At 42.6% G+C, this 17,956-nt stretch overlaps 1 protein-coding gene across 1 annotated transcript in view; it reads left to right on the forward strand.

The window, feature by feature from the left end:
* The window catches only part of R3HDM2 (R3H domain containing 2), a 128,183-nt gene that overhangs the window by 93,146 nt on the left and 17,081 nt on the right, over window positions 1–17,956 (forward strand). Inside the window, exons 11-15 of the mRNA XM_023734546.1 lie at window positions 2,747–2,842; window positions 5,745–5,776; window positions 5,876–5,929; window positions 10,284–10,516; window positions 12,344–12,510. Of these exons, the coding sequence (XP_023590314.1) occupies window positions 2,747–2,842; window positions 5,745–5,776; window positions 5,876–5,929; window positions 10,284–10,516; window positions 12,344–12,510 (582 nt within the window). The remainder of the gene's footprint in view (window positions 1–2,746; window positions 2,843–5,744; window positions 5,777–5,875; window positions 5,930–10,283; window positions 10,517–12,343; window positions 12,511–17,956) is intronic.

Below are 17,956 nucleotides of genomic sequence, written 5' to 3' on the forward strand. Positions count from 1 at the left end.
GAATGGAAAAGGGTGGGCCTATATAGAGAGATTGCAGTATGAAAAACTGGGAGGGGAGAAGAATTTTTGTGGGATAGAGAAAACTCAAAATATCTTAATGTGGAAGAAAGTAGTGAGCTATACTGAGTTGGCTTTGGCTTAATGTTGAGGAGTGACTATACTTGTTGAGGTGAATGCCACCCTCTTCGCCCCAGAGAGACATGGTGCTGAGGTTTGCTGGGTTTTCTCATTTGGCCTGGAACTCCCTGGCTTTGCCACTGACTTCTAACTCCAGGTCATTGTGGGACAAAGCAAGGTCCCTACCTGCTTCAGCCTTGATCCAGCTTTTGGTTTCATTCCTTTTTTCTTTAATAGTTAGGGATTTCTTTGGAAATCACCAAAAGCTACTTTACCCCACTTCCACTCTTAACCTAGCTCAAGACTAGCCTTGAACTGGCAAAGTTGTGATCTAACTTATCCACTTACAAAAGGTGTTTCTGACTCCTTTCTGCAAACTCCTTAATCTTTTCCCAACTCCTTCCACCAAGGTGAGTGAGTTAATTTGACTTTTGATGCTGGGAATCTCAGGCAGTATCCCCTTTGTAATTCACCCCTGTGGGAATATGAACAATCTGCCCCATCCCTTCATTTATCAGTCTGACAACCTCTGGTAACAACCTTTAGGTAAGTTATTATTTGGGTGTTAGTTTGCCTAGCTAAATAGGTTTAGATCCAGCCTACTTCTGTTTGGCCTCCAAAGGGAATTACATAGAGAATAGGATTAAGATTTGAAGAACGTGATTGGGTAGAGCCAATATGATTCTTGCTAATTAATGATAATTGTAATAATATCTTACCTCTAGAGTCAAAATTAGCTTTCTTGCGATACTGTATGGTCCTGAGACCAGGACCTTTCCTGCTTGCTACTTGAGTATTTGAGGGAGTCCTTTTGAGAAAAGTGCCATATCTATTGTGGACAAACACACTGGGTCTGATTGAAAGCAAAGAAACATAAACAAAAATTTAAAAACCAAGAAAGAGCCTTTCCATCCTGATGCCCTTCTCTCCATTTTCCCAAAACGCTTTTTCTGTGGATCAGGAATTATTCAGGCCTAGAGGCACATTGGCATGGAGTGAATTCTGTCCCTATTGTGAACTTTTCAGCTCTCAGCTTCAGGCTTGATCCATAATAGGGTAGATGCTATGCACTTTCTGTCTGTGGTATTAATAGTAAACATAGTAATTGCTATTTTATTGAGTATCTTCTTTGACCTAGACTCTGTTCTAAACATGTTACATGTATTCTTTTTTGATCCTCTCTACAATCCAATGTAGATGGGATTAGCCCGACTTTAAATATCAGAAAACTGAGGCTAAGAGAGATTAAGTTATTTGCCTGAAGTAATGTTACTGGGAGACGTCAAAGCTGAGATTCTGCCTGACCTCAAAGCCCCTTTATGATCTTTCTGTTCAGCCACTCTGCCACTGGTTTATAAGTACGAGGGGTTAAGGAGGATATAACTCCTCATGGTCCTGTGTCTTCTTGGAATCAGGTTTGTAAAAGGACATTTAGTAGAATTTAGGTTCTTGAGGCTAGTGAGAACTAAATGTAGTCAAAGTTGATACTCCTAAAGTTATGGCTATTTCCGGAGACTGGTGAAGGTCAGCCTACAGCAGCAGTCTCCTTCATATTGCTTCGAAGCTTTCAAAGCCTTTGGATTGAAGATCAGACTCTTTTATGACCTGATGACATTCATTTGTCATCTCCCTCAGAGCTCCTTGCCTTCAAGAACAGTATGGGAAAGGATACTCTTAACACCCTTCCCAGGACAGTGTTCACAAATAGCAGGACAAGAGAAGACAAGACAGTGATGGAGAGTTGGGTGGTAGGCTAGCCAGAGGTGGAGGAATGGCCTGTCCAGCCACCCCTTCTAGTCACCACACTACATTTTTCAGAGAATGTAAGGTTCTCTATCCTGTTTCCTTCTTTTGCCTTTCCATCTCTGTCTCTCCCCTACCTCCACCATACCTGATTTGTCTGTTCCTTTTTCTGTCTACCCTTCTTTCTGTTCTAGTCTTCTTTTCTTTCTCTTTCCCTCTTTTTGTTGCTCTGTTCTTTCCTCATCTCTGTAATTCCTCTCTCTGTGTCCTTACTCTCCAGTGGCAAAGTTAAGATGAGAAAAAAATGCTTAGACTTTGAGTTTAGCTTCGCCCTTGGAATTTCATTTCCAAGGCTGTCTTTGCTGAGCTGTGTGTGACTTGGATCTTCAAGGTCATGACATTAGTGACTAAGAAGGGATAATGTCAGGTGCTAGTTTTGTAAACCTCCTCCTCTATAGCCAGCTCTGCTAAACACCTAAATGTTCCTTCTCCCTCTCTGGCTTCTTTCTATCCTTTGCTTTCCCTCCAAAGCAATGTTGTTTATTTTCCCAGGGCTATTTTCTTGATCCTTGCTGACTGGAAAGCACTTGATTACTATAGGAAAGCAACCTGGTCCTTATAAATAGTTGCGGTTCTTGATTCTCTGGGGGGTGGGGAGATGGAGAGCCCCCAACCATCCAGAAAACCTGATCTCCCAAACTGCATGGTCAGATGTACCCAGTGAAACCTGTCCAGGATTGGAAATTTTATTTCTTTTTTTTTTTTTTTTTTTTTCCATTTTTTTGATGGCAATTATAAACTCTCCCGATTTCTCTTCCTTGCTGGTGTGCAGTGAGCTTGCAGTACGAGGAGAACTTAACTAGCTTAATTCTGCTCATCGATCTAGATCAGAGTTCCATTGCAGGATGGAAGGAGGAGCAAGTCAATAGAAGAGAGAGAGGAGGAATATCAAAGGGTCCGAGAGAGAATATTTGCCCGAGAGGTAAGTGTAGCTTCTGAGAGTTGTCAGCCCATAGCTTTTAGCGCTTAATCTTTGGAACTGTGAATGGAATGGAATGAACCCTCCATAAATGTTTTTTTGTTTGGTTTGGTTTTTAAATAACCAACATCAGCCAGCCCCAGATTTATTCTCTAAAATTAAAAGTGGCTTACTGGGAAGCTACTGATTTTTAGTTTGTACATTCTGCTCTACTGCATACAAAGGGAACTAAAACTTGGAGTGGCTGAATTTGGTAGATATGACTAGACTGAATATAGAAATGGTTTTGGCAGGGCTTATGGAAGGGCCCTGAATCTTGCCTGCCAAATCCTCTCTCTGCTTACCCTCTTTCACTCCCGCTGTCTATTTTAGGCATCTTTGCTTCTAAGTGGAAGACTTAGTGTCCATGCAGCCTGTACATTCATCTTATTTGGCCAGCTCTGTATTTAGAATATGTTGGTAAATATTAGAGCACAAGTCTAGCATCCATCCTCTGTGAGCGCCACATTCCACATGCATAGAGGGTACCACTATTCCCTACGGTCCCTACCTAAACAGGAAGTCTCTTTCTTCCTATGTTTCTTACCTTGCTTGTTTAGAACAGGAGTGGCTCTTTGGGCCAAAAGGCAACCTGCATCAGTTTAGGCAGCTTTATTCGTAAGAGTCGTTAGCCATATCATACATGCTTGGTACTCCTGTATCTGATTGCCTTTGCCTTCCAGGATGATGATTAGTATAGCAGAAATTCAGGAGAGGGAGTGAGTAGACAAGAGAGGAACAGATCTCCAGAAAATAGAGGATCCAGATAGCGGCACCATCTCACAGTCAGCTTAACAACCCAGGAGGAAAAGCCAACCTCACTTCATTGTCAAAAAATTGCCAGTTCTAATCAGTATACTTAGATGGACACTACTCTCCTCCTATTCCTCACACTCCTCTCCCTCAGCAAAACAAAAAAACATGTCTTTTCATCATCACCTAGCTCAGAAAACTACTGTCTCCAACTTCAAGAAAACTGAACTCTCCTATGAACTTGCTCCATTGGCTCAGGAGACCCAAGTGCTTCCAAGAATCCTCACTGGAGACAGCTATGCAACAAGCCTTTTGGCCCAAAGACCAAGAAGAAGGAATCTGCTTACTGTCTGTTAATATAGATTGCATCTGAGTCAGAAAAATCCTTCCTCAAAATTAGCCAACCAGTAACCTTAAGAGGATTGCCTATGTCTACTTGCAAACCAGTTGGGTGAAATGAAGGAGAGATGTCATTTGTATATGGCTATGGTCAGTTATGATCCTAAATTGTGGACAGAGCAGGTTGATGGATAATAATTGCAAACACTTACATAGTGCTTATTATCTTTCAGGCACTGTTCTAAGCACTTTATGTAGATTAACTCATTTAATCCTTACACCAGGCCTGTGAGGTAGGCTTCATTATTTTCTCCATTTTGTAAATAAGGAACTGAGGCACAGAGAGGTTAAGTAACCACCTAAGGTTGCACTGCTAGTTAGCAGAAGAGCTAGTATTTGAATTCAGGCAGTCTGGCTCCAGAGTCCATGCTTTTAACCCCTAAACTAATTAACCACCTCTTGATAGCTTGCTCTACTCTGGAATCTTTAAATTAAGAAATACCAGTGGCATCATAGCTTAGCTGACTTCTCTGATGTGCTCTTCTGCTTCACTGACACATGAAAATGACTGCCCCACTGTTCCAGACATTAGCAAAGCCATGGTTGTTGTAAAAGCATAAACAACTTTAAGTAGGGTTATTGGGGCTGGTTATCAACAACACTGGAATATATCAACCTACAGTCATAACAAAGGCAAAGTTATCTCTTCTCTGCTTTTTTCTTCTGATTTCTAGTCTTATCAAGCCTCTTCTGACATATGTATTCTTTGTTAAATCTTTGTAGATTGATCACTTTCATTTTAGCACTTCCTGACTCTTGCCATGGTAGAGGCATCAGGAATCTCAGAAGGTCTAGACAAGGAAAAATGGCCAAAGCCCACTATACTCAAAATTTCCACATAGAAGGGAGCCTGGCCAGCCAAAGGAAGCTGATTAAGGGTGGAGTTGTAGGTTCTGGGGAAAGGAGGAGCAAGAGACAAGCTAAAAAGAAAGAGAAGTGGCAAGAAGGGTGTTTGGATGGAAATGCTGCTGCTGCAGCCTTCTCTGGAGCCTGAGCTGTATGTTGGGAAAACTGCCCAACATAGGCTCTGCCCAATGCAGAGCCCACTCTGCTCAGCAGCTGGATACTCTTGGTACTTTTTCCTAAGGCTTGGGAGTCCATCATGATGCTCACTTCACTCAGCTCAGTGGCTTTGTCAGGAAATGATCCCCAAAGGGAATGTTTCAGACTTTTAATTTTCTCATTTTTTCTAGGCTCCTACCCATTTTCTACCCTCCTTGGGTCCCAGGCGTGAATGTTTTTCATTTTGGCCAGTGTAGAGGACAGAAATGGAATAGCCATTGAAGATGATTTCCAAAGAACTAAGTTTCTTTCTCTTGTGTCCCTTCTCCCTTCGTTTGAAGACACTCTTTAAGACCAAGCACACCAATTGTTTTGCTCAGCTTCCCATTAGAGAGAATAAATTTAAGTCTAAAAAGGAAGTAATAGTTAATACTTTCCTTTTCCCCCTTTCCATACTCCTACCTGTATCAACCTCTCTTTTTGAACACTCTGTGGAAAGGCGAAAAACAACCTAATGCTCTTTCCCATTAAAGGTGAGAAGTCAGATTGGGCGTGTGGGTGTGGGTCATCCTTTCCCGGCTCCTTCTCTCCCTGTTGGTGGGGTGAGCTTTGGTTTGAGGACCTTGGGTATTCATAGCATCATGGACACCCTTTTTGGTTATGCCATGCTGTTTTCTTATAAGTTATTTTCCGTTTTCTCCCCTTCACCTAGACTGGCCAGAACGGATATCTAAATGACATCAGGTTAGTACCACTTAGCATGTTCCCTGCTTTTCATTGAGCTTTTGTCAGTGAGGTTAATATAATCCTGTAATGATGCTTTTCTTTGATGTTAACCAACAGACTCTCCAAAGAAGCCTTTTCTTCTAGTTCTCACAAGAGAAGGCAGATTTTTAGGTACCTCTGTGTGATCTATCTCTCCTTTTTTTTTTTTTAAATTTTATTTTGTTTTGCTGTAATCTTTTCAGCGGAGTGAGTTTGCGCCATGCATGGCTGCTTGTGGAATAATTCAACTTGTGGTTTTTGCAACATTGGATTGTTTTTCCCCATTTAAAAAAAAAAAAAGACTCCTTCTCAGTGACTTTATTTATTCCATTTTGAGCCCTAGATAGGTAGTGAAGGGCATCCAATAGGTGTGTCTGGGATAGGACCTGCTCCCTCCCAGAGGTTTGGTGGAACTGGGCATTTTTATTAAGGTCAAAGAATGGGAATATTCTGGCTACCTTTTCTGAATGTGTGAAAAGACATGGGGAGTTTTTCCTTGACCCAGCATAGAGAATGTTTTGTACCTTTAAGAAAGAATAGTACACTCATACACACATATAAACATACATACAAACATCTCTGTCTGTTGATAGTTTTCTCTTTGAGACAACGTATGGGCAAGATGACCTCAGAAAGGACCTTTCTCCATTAGAATGGACTTAGAACGTGTTCTTTATTTGATTGTCCATAATTACTTGCTCTTAGTGCTGATGAAAACTGCTGTGTTAACTTCCCCAGTGCCTCATAGTCTCCATTTTCCACTTAATCATGAGACTCTCGCTTTCATTTTAATCTCTCAGTCCCACCCTGGAGGATTACACAAGGCATTGATGACACTATTTTAAGGCCCTGTCCTGGTACCAACTCACTTTAAGTATATTCTTCCCATTTCTATTGTACGAGTAGAAAACCTATAAAATACAAACAACTTGAGTATTTAACACTAGGATTCAGATCTCCCCCTTTCTAAAGGGTTTCTTTCTGTTTGAACCCTGAGCTAGGAAGGAATTGACTGATTGAGATTAGTTAGACATCTTATTCCTGATCTTTTAGTTGGCCTTCCTAGTTGTCCTTTCTAAAACTAGTCAAACCACATGGAAAGTGATTCTTAGGATGAAGGATTTATTTCCTTTTCCATATCTCTGAACTCTTTTTTTCCTAGACCATCCTGCCCTGAGGCCCATCTGAAAACCCCAAGCAGATGGGGCTCCACACTGTTGATGGGGGTAAAGGATAGAGTCCCATAATTTTTTTTTTTAACTTTTGCTCCATATTCCATATTTTAGGGTCATCGATCATTTCAGGATGCCTATAATAAATAGGAGTTTTAAAGTCCTATGGACTCTGTGTGTGACTTAATGCACAGTGCTTTAACATTACCAAAATATACTTTATCTGATTCAGTTCTCTCACATCCTGGTTTGGTATCTGTCTGGTGGGTGAGAGGCCTGTGGAAGAGGTGGTAATAAATATTAGTAAGCCTCATTGTGGCTTATTTATCAACGGGGTAGAATCTTCCAAAGTGATAGGAAGTTACCATAGTTATTGCCAATCTGGATAATGGCACTTGATGCACTGGCATTTCACAAACACAGATTTGGGAAGAAAGATATAAAGTAGCTAGAGAAGATAGGCTTCTAATCATCCAAGTTCTGGCCTAGCTCAGAAAACAAAAGCAGAGGGATTTAGTGGCTAGCCCATTTCCATGGCTATTAGTGGCAAAGCTGGGACTGACTTCTTGTCCAGTGTTCTTTTCACTATACCACTCCAGCTCTCTACAGCATCACACCTTCCTCTCTGAGTAGCGTTCTATTCGGAGCCCTAATTCATATTCATTGCTAAGAATGATGCCCTTATTAGTGCCATGGAGCATCAAACTACATTAAACTGTGCAAACAATAGCCTTAAGGATCTGGTGAGCAGATGCAGCCCTCTCTTTTCTAGACCTCCTTTTAAGCTATTGATTTTCATACTGAGCTTTGATTAAAGATCTAGGTCATCTAAAATGCAGCTTCATGGACTCTTAAGGGGGTAACTTCTTCCCCTATTTGGGGACCGGGCCAGAACTTGGATGATTAGAAGCTGATATGATTAGTAGCTGATAGCTACTTTATATCTTTCTTCCCAAATCTGTGTTTGTGAAATGCCAGTGCACCAAGTGCCATTATCCAGATTGGCAATAACTATGGTAACTTCCTAACACCTTGGAAGATTCTACCCCGTTGATAAATAAGCCACAATGAGGCTTACTAATATTTATTACCACCTCTTCCACAGGCCTCTCACCCACTCCCCAGACCCAACAAACTGGACTTTTTAGCAGCACTCAATCTACTTGATAAAACTAAACCAGCTCTACTTTTACAGGAGTAAGAGATGTGAATGCTCTTTGCCCTTTACCCCCGTCTCACCAACACACACTCACAACCCAGTGCAGTGCCCAGAATTGAGTCTGAGTAGCTTTTCCTAGCTGCCTTATTTTTAGCGAAGTTGGACATAAATTACTAAAGATTAGGTTTAGTTGCAGAGAAGGAAAACTAATGTCTTTCCTGGCCAAGACTCACCCTAGATTCTCTAACCCTCATGGGAATAGTGTTCTAATCCAGGTTAGTCAGAAGACCATCAGGCAATCCACAGTTTGAGCATTTGGCCATCACTGTCTTGGGAGAATGGATGAGTACAGAAGTGCTGCCACTTTGGCCCAAGCTTTCCCAGGGTGCTCAGTTTAAAGTTGCCTCATTCACTGTCTACCTCTGGTAGAAAGAGAAATTAAATGGCAGGATTGCTACAACAGAGCAATAGTGTTTGATTTAGGTGGAAAAGTTCATTAGGACTTGTCTTGAAAAATTTAATCTCTAATGTCTTAAATTCAGAGCAGCTTTATCCATTGCCACTGCAGTATCCCTTTCCCCCACAAACACACACGTCTTTATTGAGTCCACTCAGTAGACTTGCCTTTGTCCATTGAGGCAAAGAGCTGTTGGTTCTCATTTCAGATCTGGTTCTATTCCTAGAGATTCCCTGATTCACACTTCTTTCCCATTCTGGTTTTGACACCTCTAAGAGAAAAAGATAAAGTTTTGGGAACGCAGGAATGTTTCCCAGTCCTCAGTTCTAACTTTGTGTAGAGAAGCATTGAGATTATATATAAATGTGCCTGGGTTTGCTGAGAAGAAGAATTAGCATGTTTCTAACCAGCTCTGCTAAGGTGTTCTTAGCTTACCATGATTGGCTTGGCTAAAAGGTAGAACAGTTGACCCCAGCACATATTTTGCCCAGTTTCCCTACAATGCTTTTGGAGCAGGTGGGGTAATACCTTGCTTTTTTAGAATAATTCTGAGCTTAGTGTCTTTGGTCCTAAGAGAATTGAGTTGAGGTTTCCTATTTGCTTTTGGTGGGATGGTGGTGAAAAGAAGGGAGCCCAGGCTACTATGATTTTTCCTTAATTGCTTCCTAGTATACATACCAAACCCTGTGATTGCCATTTGATTTCCTTAGGTCATTAGTGGGGGAGGAGGGGGTTGATTTCTGTTTCTTGGTTGCTTATTGATTTAGAAGCAGTAAGAGCTCAACAAGACTTAGGGTTTTCAGGTCAACCCAGGCTATCTTGAGGAGTACAGCTGTTTATAATCACAGACAATGATTATAACATCAAGATAACGCTGATGTTTCCATGGTAGAATAAGAAAGGAAGGATCCCTTTTCTCAGTAGCCTTGTGTGTTTGTCTGAGGCAGTAGACGTATGAATATGGGAGCATCTAGACACAGTGCCCCAACCCTTGCCGTCATGGGTCCCATGGCTTTTTTGCTTTATCTTGCTGAGGACTTCAGTCCTTAGAGAACCTAAAACCGGTTGTTCCCAGACACCAACATCGAACTTCCATAAAACAGGTTGAGTCAGTTCTCAACTATTAGACTGAGTTTTCCCCAAGTACCCCTTTAGGCCACTATACTCCCCTTCCTACCACCGGAAAGGTGGCTATAAGCAGCATCTCTGCTGGCTTAGACATGTGTTATATGGAAGACCTGTTCTGTGATTTATCCGTGTCATTGATTACCCCTGCCTTCTAGCAATAGTACCTTCTAGGAGTCCTTTTGTTTTAAGAACTCCCAGAAGGAACTGGTACCCCTCTGCTCTTATTTCCTGCATGTGTGGGATCCCTGCAGGGCTGGTGAAGAGACCACACCACAGCCAATCTCAGCATCATGTATGTGGTTTCTGCCCACCTCTGGTCTGATGTATTGAATTAGTTGCCAGTGCACTGTCTTCCAGATTTGCCTCTGTGTTCTTTGTGGCTGTACTGGGTCTTGTACTGTCTGCTCCCATCAAGTCTCAGTTGGCCAGCCAACTAACAAGAAGTCAGTGTCCATCCTCCCCCTTACCCCCACCCCTTCTTTGTTATTGAAAGAATAGAAATGAACTCTCTCCTAGCCTTTCTGCTGAAGTGGTGGGTGGGGGGTGCTCTGACTACTGCGGTCTCTGCAGGGGGAACCGAGAGGGGCTGAGCCGCACCTCAAGCAGCCGCCAGAGCAGCACAGACAGCGAACTCAAATCCCTGGAGCCGCGGCCCTGGAGCAGCACAGACTCTGACGGCTCTGTCCGGAGCATGCGACCCCCTGTCACCAAAGCCAGCAGCTTCAGCGGAATCTCTATCCTCACCCGGGGCGACAGCATCGGGAGCAGTAAAGGTGGCAGTGCAGGAAGGATCTCCAGGCCAGGTACAGCCTCTCTCCTTCCATGTCGTGCCCACCCCTTCTTGTTTGTCTTCTGAGAAATATCATGATACTTAGCTTTAACAAAGCACTTGTTCTGACATAGTTGCCTGGCAACCTAACGCAGCCAGGTGAGAAGTTTGATTTCTTGGAGCCATCATCCTTTTAAGTCCTATCTCTGATTTCCTTTCAGACCTCTCCTGATTCAGAAACACTGATTGGGGCTAGATTATTTTGCCTGATTTCTGACCGAGGCCCAGGTCAAGGTTATATACTAAGATGAAAATGATAGCTGCTTTCATTGGTGACCTTTGAGATTATAAAGTGGATTTGTGGAGCAGAGGGTACCTTTAGAGTTTAGCTGTTCGCAATTAATTAGTGGCAGTCAGTAGGCTAGAATTTCAAGAGATGCTGTCAAGACTGCTCCCCTGTGGCCCAGTCACTGAGAAGGGGCAGAGACTCTCATACATTCCACATACAAGGCCTGTGACCACCCTTTAGCTCTCTGTACCCAGTGTGCTTCTATTTCACCATCCTTCTGCCTTCAAAAAATGGCTTGAATCTCATCCCAGAAGCTCTCTGAGTCTTGTCCTTAGTAGACATCAGTAGTGGTGAAGATGTTGCCTGTGACTCTTAGATCTCTGCTGCCCTTCTCTGTTACCTCCTTTCTAGTCCCACTGCCTCTGCCTTTGTCCAGGCTTTTTTCTTCTTTTATATAATTATCACACTAGCCCCCAAGCCGATTTCCCTGCTCCATTCTCAGTCCCTTTGAGAGCCAGTTTACCAATCTAAAACAGATCTAATCACATCAGTCCCCTCTTTAAAATTGCAGAATTAAAATTTAAAATACAGAATTCATGTTCCTTCATTGCCTATATAATAAAAGTCTAAACTACTTAATATAGCATAACCTCCCTTCCTGACTCCAGTTTGCCATCTCAATCTAATTTCCAGATATCCATCCTCCTCAGACTCTCCAGCCATTTCTTGTATCTGGAATTAACTTTATCCCCTCTCAGTCTGACAACCTTCTATTTACCTTTAAGTCTGTCTCTTTTCCTCTTCCTCTTTAAATCCTTCCTGACCCTCCCAGGAGTTCTCTCTTCTCTCTTTCTCATCTTTGCTTTCATAAAGCTTTGTTCATACCACTGATACATCCCTTATCCTTATCAGATTGTAATAGTTCTGTCATGTCCTGTCTCCCCTCGGAAGATTCTGTGCTTTTAAGGGCAAGAACATGTGTTCCTTCACAATGCCTGGCATATAGTAGATAATTCAGTTCAAGTATGCTATGTGAATGCATACATGCCTTGGAGAACCTGGAAATGGGAAAAATAGCGGGTAAAGTATGTGTGTGTGTGTACATGCATGCGCTTGGATAGACAGAGTTAACCTTCTCAGCAACTTTTTTATAAGAGATGCTGTAAGTAGAGAAGAAACCAAAGAGATGATACGTCCCTTAAGGGATCAGGAATCTGGACCTTCCCCAGAAGAAAGCATTCATATTTTAGCTTTCTAATTATGATGGCCAGATTCTAGGCACTTCAGGGGAGGTGCCTTAGCAGCCTTATATTTTGTTCAATTCCAAAATCAAACACTTGACAATCAAGGTGGTTCTTGTTCCTGGGGAGCAAAAACCTGCTGAGGTGAGGATTCCCATTAGGAAGGAAGCTGAAATGTTATCTGTGCTCATCCAAAGACAGTGGGGAATGGCCAGCGGGGTAGTGAAGAAAAACGGCAGGGAAAGAGTAGAGCCCTACAGCTGGGCCCTCCAGGGCTGGTATGTTCATGGCTTGTGCTTACAACTCTTGGTGAGTCTCCTCTTTGCCTTAGGTATGGCGCTAGGTGCCCCAGAAGTGTGCCACCAGGTCACCTCATCGCAGTCTATCCGGGGCCTTCTCCCTTGTACTGCCCAGCAGCAGCAGCAGCAGCAGCAGCTTCCTGCTCTCCCGCCCACGCCTCAGCAACAGCAGCCCTTGAATAATCACATGATCTCACAGGTGAGTCACCACTCAGTGCCAGAGCCCGCTCCCTCTGATTCAAGCAAGCTCTGGAAGTACGGTCATGTCTCTTGTGCTGTGGGTGGCAGGAAGGATTAGGTTTTGGAGACATGCCATTCTCTCCCCCATCCTTCGTTTGTTAGCTGTGGGGAGAGAAGAGTAAGGGCAAAGACTGGGCCAATGCCCCCTGAGTGGAGTCAGCCTACAAGTTTGTTTGTTGGTTTGTTTTATATTTCTTCTTCTTCCTCCTCAGAAATGTTAGTGGGATCTTTTACCTGCTCCTACATTTCTACTGTACCCCATCTCCCTCTATACTCTGTAATTAACAATGGAATTTTGTTCACTATTACCTGGGCAGTGTTTTGTTCTATTGTACATAGAGTCACTATTAGTTGAAACTGACCCAACGACACCTAGCAACAACATCCATATAGGGAGCTTGAAAAGATCACAGCCCCCACCACAGAGTGACTGAATGTGTTTACGTGTCTGGTGGCACATAAACGCATGTTAATGTGTTAAGGCTTGGGGGGAAAGGGAATAATACTCGCTCAAGACCCCTGCCATACATATGCCACAAGGCACAAAGACTCCCAAATGTCTTTTGTTTCCCATATCATAAAACGGCTATATCATTCTGAAATTATTTCCTGTGTGTTGAGGGATTGAGCAAATAAGTAAATATTTTGAGGATGTTGGGAACCAAGTTTCTCACTATCAGAGAAGTGAAGTACAAATATTGAATGGGGGTAGCCTAGGAAGAATCCTGAAATTGGGAGTTTTTAATGTATAGTTATAGAAATAGATATATGTGTTGTTTTTTGGAGGGGAAAAGAAGGGAGGGAGTGCTGTATCTTTCTCCTTTGCTGGACTGGTAGATCTTGGTACTAACTAGAGTTTGAATGAAGTTATGCTTCTGTGGAGACCGTGCAAGTCATCAGCATAAGATCAGGTCCTGTTCTGAACTGGAACCTCAGTGTTCTAGACTTAAAAGTCACCTTAATACTCTGAGCAGAGCTGTGCTGAGATCTTCACTTACTCTCATCTTCCGTGAGTAGAGCTCTTCCGCGAACAGAGCTCCATAGCTTTGTCCAAAAGCATTGTCTGTAAGAGAAGTCAGGAAGCTTGACTGTCAACACTGATTCTTTTCTGCCACAGTTTGCATTTCACCTCCCAGGTTCCTTCTTTTCCCTGCTCAGTTAGTCCAGCTTGGCTTTAGGTATAGCCCTTTCCCGGGTACAAGAAGCAAGTCCCAAACACTGATACTTCAGGAACTGGACACTAGACTAGAAGGACCTCAGAATGGCCCAGTATGGCCCCATCGCAAATATAGTGCAAAGAAGCTAAAATAAAGAACAGTGGAGACCTAGGAAACCCCGCTTTGTGTCTTAATGTAACCCACATGCAGATCGTTCCTGTCCTTCATCTTAGTCCCTAAATCACTCTGTCATAGTCCTGACTCTGTCTTGTTTACCACCATTCACCCTATTAAGTCTTGTTCATATCATCTTACCCCCCTTCTCACCTAAACATGAGGGGGTGTGTGTGTCTGTGTGTGTTTCTCTGTCCGTGTCTGGATTCAAAACCTATAAGCGGGTGCAAACTCTGAGTTTCTCCCCTGGCTGTCTCTTCCTGTGTTTCTGTGTGTTTATGTCTCACTTTACCAAGGTCCCAGTATTTTTTCTAAAATGTGTGTATTTTAATACAGTCTTACTCCATTTTCTCCCCCTTAGTCCTCTATCTGCTTCCACCTTACGTCCATACCTAGGAACAGACAGCAAGAACGGGAGGAATAGAGTAAGGAGAGGGAACGACCATTTGGGACTGGAAACATTTTGGACAGGATGTGCAAGGGACCAACCGTAAACCCCAAACTTCCGTTCAGATTCTGTGCTTGCTGCTAGAATTAATTGTTAGCTTGAGGATTAATAAGCAATCCTTTGGTATTGGACTGATCTCCTGCGGGGAGTGTGGTGCTAGACTTGGCACTATAGTTTGGAGACGGGGTGTATCCTTTGGTGCAGAGATCTCTGCACCCTCAGAAATTTATTCTTGAGATTAATCATGACCACAGATTCCACATTAAGAATCTTATCCCGAGGGTCATGTGACAATGTGTCTATAAATTTTTGTATGAGAAAGTACCTTGAACTGTAAATTTTCATGTAAAGCACAATAAAAATAAAATGATAAGATTTATGGCCTTGGAAACCCTATGGGGCGCTTCTGCTCTGTCCTGTGGGGTTGCTGTGGGTCGGAATTCAGCTCGATGGCAGTGGGTTCTTGGTTATACATTCATTCCTTTATTCAGTTAAAAAAAGAGCTGTTTTATGTTGTGGGGTTGTTAACCAATGTCATAAAACAATATGTGTACTAACTGTTTAATGAGAAACTATTTGTTCTGTAAACCTTCATCTAAAGTACAATTTAAAAAATAAATAAATAAATAAATAAATAATTCTTTAACATTGTTGGAAAAAAAAAATAGCTGTTTGATACCTACTATGTGCCAGGCATTATGCTACATGGTAGAGACAGGACAGTGATCAAGGCAGATGCAGTCTTGCATCATGGAGCCTCCCTAGTCATTAGAGAATAGAAATTTATAAATACATAGCCATCAGGCAGTGTAGTGAGTGCCATTGGGAAAAGGTACAGTGGGAAGGGTTGTTGTTGCTTGCCTTTGAGCCTGTTTTAACTCATCGTGGCCCTGTGGGACAGAGTAGAGCTGCCCCATGGGGTTTCCTAGGCTGAAATCTTTACAGGAACAGATTGTCAGGTCTTTTCTTCTACAGAGCGGCTGGTAGGTTGGAACCACTGACCTTTCTGTTAGCAGCTGAGAGCTTTAACCATTGTGCCACCAGGACTTCTTAGTGGTAAGGAAGCACACTGCTTTTAATTAGGACCCATCTCATGAACCTAAGAGAGTTTAGAGGTTCCTGCACCAGGAATGCAACACAGGATGTCTTTAGTGAGCTGTTCAGAAAGAGGCTAACTTTAGAAAGAGGACAACTAAATATCAAAAAACCAAACCAAGTCGATTCTGACTCGCGGCAGCCCTGCAGGACAGAGTAGAACTGCCCCATGGGGTTTCCAAGGAGAGGCTGGTGGATTCGAACTGCCGACCTTTTGGTTTTCAGCCTGAGCTCTTAACCACTGCGCCTCCAGGGCTCCTATCAAAAAAAAAAAAAGTCAAGGTCAAATAGGGGCGCTTAAAAAAAATAAAAAAAAGAAATCTTACCCTGGAGAAGCTTTGGTGTCCCTGAAGCACTTACGGTGGTTGTTAATATTATATAAACACAACCCCTGTCCTACATGTGTCTCTTTTTTTTCTTCCTCTCTTCTTTTTCTCCCTCTCCTTTTATCCCTTTCTTCTTACTATCTCTTTCTTTTTCCCTGACTAGTAATCAGCACCGGGGGCTCTTCAAACTCAAGAAGTTGCTGAGCCCCAGAGTAATTATTGTGCAGTTTCTCAAATGGTAATAACAGTACATGGATAAAGGAAGTGACCCCCCCCTCCACGCACACACACGCCACTGTGCTTACTCTAAAGGTTTTCTTTTAAAGGAAAAACTTGTAAAAGGGTAGTTACCTTTAGCTCTGTAACAGGAGGCATTTGCGCTAGGCCTGAGGACAATGTGGGCAAAACTATGCTCTTTCCCTTCTTGACAGGCCTTCATTCATGTGTTAGTAAAACATGTAAAACCAAGGGGTAAGCCTGAGGATTAAAGGGCTAGTGGCTACCTTTTGTCCAATTTGCTTAAAATGGAGTGGGGCTCTTAAAAAGAAACCCTCTCAGGCTCTCCTGTTGTCGTCAGGTCAGGCATCTAAAAATCAATGACCTAGCGTAGAATTCACCAGTAGGTGGCAGTCACATTCCTCAGGGTCAGTCTTTGGCTTCCCTGTGGTTTTTCTGAGATTCCTTGACTCTGAAGTTTGAGTCTCCAAGGAGAGAAGTGTAATTGAGGGTGGTAGTAGAAAAACGAAAAAATAGCACCAAGATCCCCTGCTTTTTCCACTGCCCCTCCCCAGGTCAGTGGAAGCCTAACAGGAGCATCATTTCTTCTCTCACTTTTTATGCAAAACTCACAGGAAAACAGACAGAGTTTTCTTAAAGTTTTACCACTTCAATGCCCTGTGGCCACCACCACCCCCCCAAAATATATAAGGCCTAAACCAAGTTAGGCCCTCCCCCAAAAGAAAAAAGATTAAGATGATAGGAAATGTGTTTTAAAGCCACCAGCACAAGCAGCTCATGTTGAGCAACTTGGCAAGCATTTATATTTGGAATGTCATGGCTTACAGGAAAGAGGTGTGCCAGTAGAGCTAAGGGTTTACTTTTGAGGCTACAGCAGCATCTCTCTCCCAGGTCACTTAGTGGATTCTAAGTAACTTCTTTCTAACCAAAATTACTTTCTATTTATTTAATCCAGATATAAGGTCCTCTGCTAAGGCCCCTGCAGTATTCTCCTTTTGGGGGGGTCTTCTAATTCCAGGACTCTCTGCCTCCTAGACTATTAGTCCCCTCTGTGAAAGAGTCTCCCAGGGTTATCAATACCATGCCCCTGCACACACACCTGGAATATTCTCAGTCTGGAGAGGGAGGAGCCTGTGGAAGATGCTTGAATTGTTTTGTTGGACTTCTTGCTTTACCTCCTGCCCACTCCTAAGGGAGTGGAGTGGAAAGAATATGTCAGACAGAACTATGTTTCATTCCCAGCTCTGCCACTTATTAGCTGTGTGATCTAATGAGTGGTTTAACTTCTCTGAGTCTTAATTTTCTTTTTCTTTCTTTTTTTAAATTTATTTTGTTGTTGTTGAGAATATGCACAGCAAAACATAAGCCAAATTCAGCAGTTTCTACATGTACAGTTCAGTGACATTGATTACATTCTTTGAGTTGTGCAGCCATTCTCCCCCTCTTTTTCTGAGTTGTTCCTCTCCCATTAACTCACTGCCCCCTAAGGTTCCTATCTAATCTTTCAAGTTGCTGTTGTCAATTTGATCCCATATATGCAAACATTTTTTATTAGTTAAGCTAAACTGTTGTTTGGTTTTAAGAAGACTTCAGGGGATGTTTTTGGTTTAAGATTTAAAGATTATCTCAGGGCAGTAGTTTCAGGGGTTCATCTACCCTCCATGGCTCCAGAAAGTCTGAAGTCCATGAGCATTTGAAACTCTGTTCTGCATTTTCCTCCTTTTGATCAGGATTCTTCTATAGAATCTTTGGTCAAAATGTTCAGTAATAGTACCCAGGCACCGTCCAGTTCTTCTGGTCTCATGGCAAACGAGGCATTTGTTCATGAAGGCAATTAGCCATATATTCCATTTCCTCCTCCTATTCCTGATTCTCCTCCTTCCTCTGTTGCTCTAGGCGACTAGAGACCGATTATTGTGCAGTAGATAGCTGTCTTAACTTTCTTAACTGCAAAATAAGAGTTACCTC

Source organism: Trichechus manatus, unplaced genomic scaffold (assembly GCF_000243295.1).
Source record: "Trichechus manatus latirostris isolate Lorelei unplaced genomic scaffold, TriManLat1.0 scaffold00069, whole genome shotgun sequence".
In the NCBI taxonomy this organism is placed as follows: Eukaryota; Metazoa; Chordata; class Mammalia; order Sirenia; family Trichechidae; genus Trichechus; species Trichechus manatus.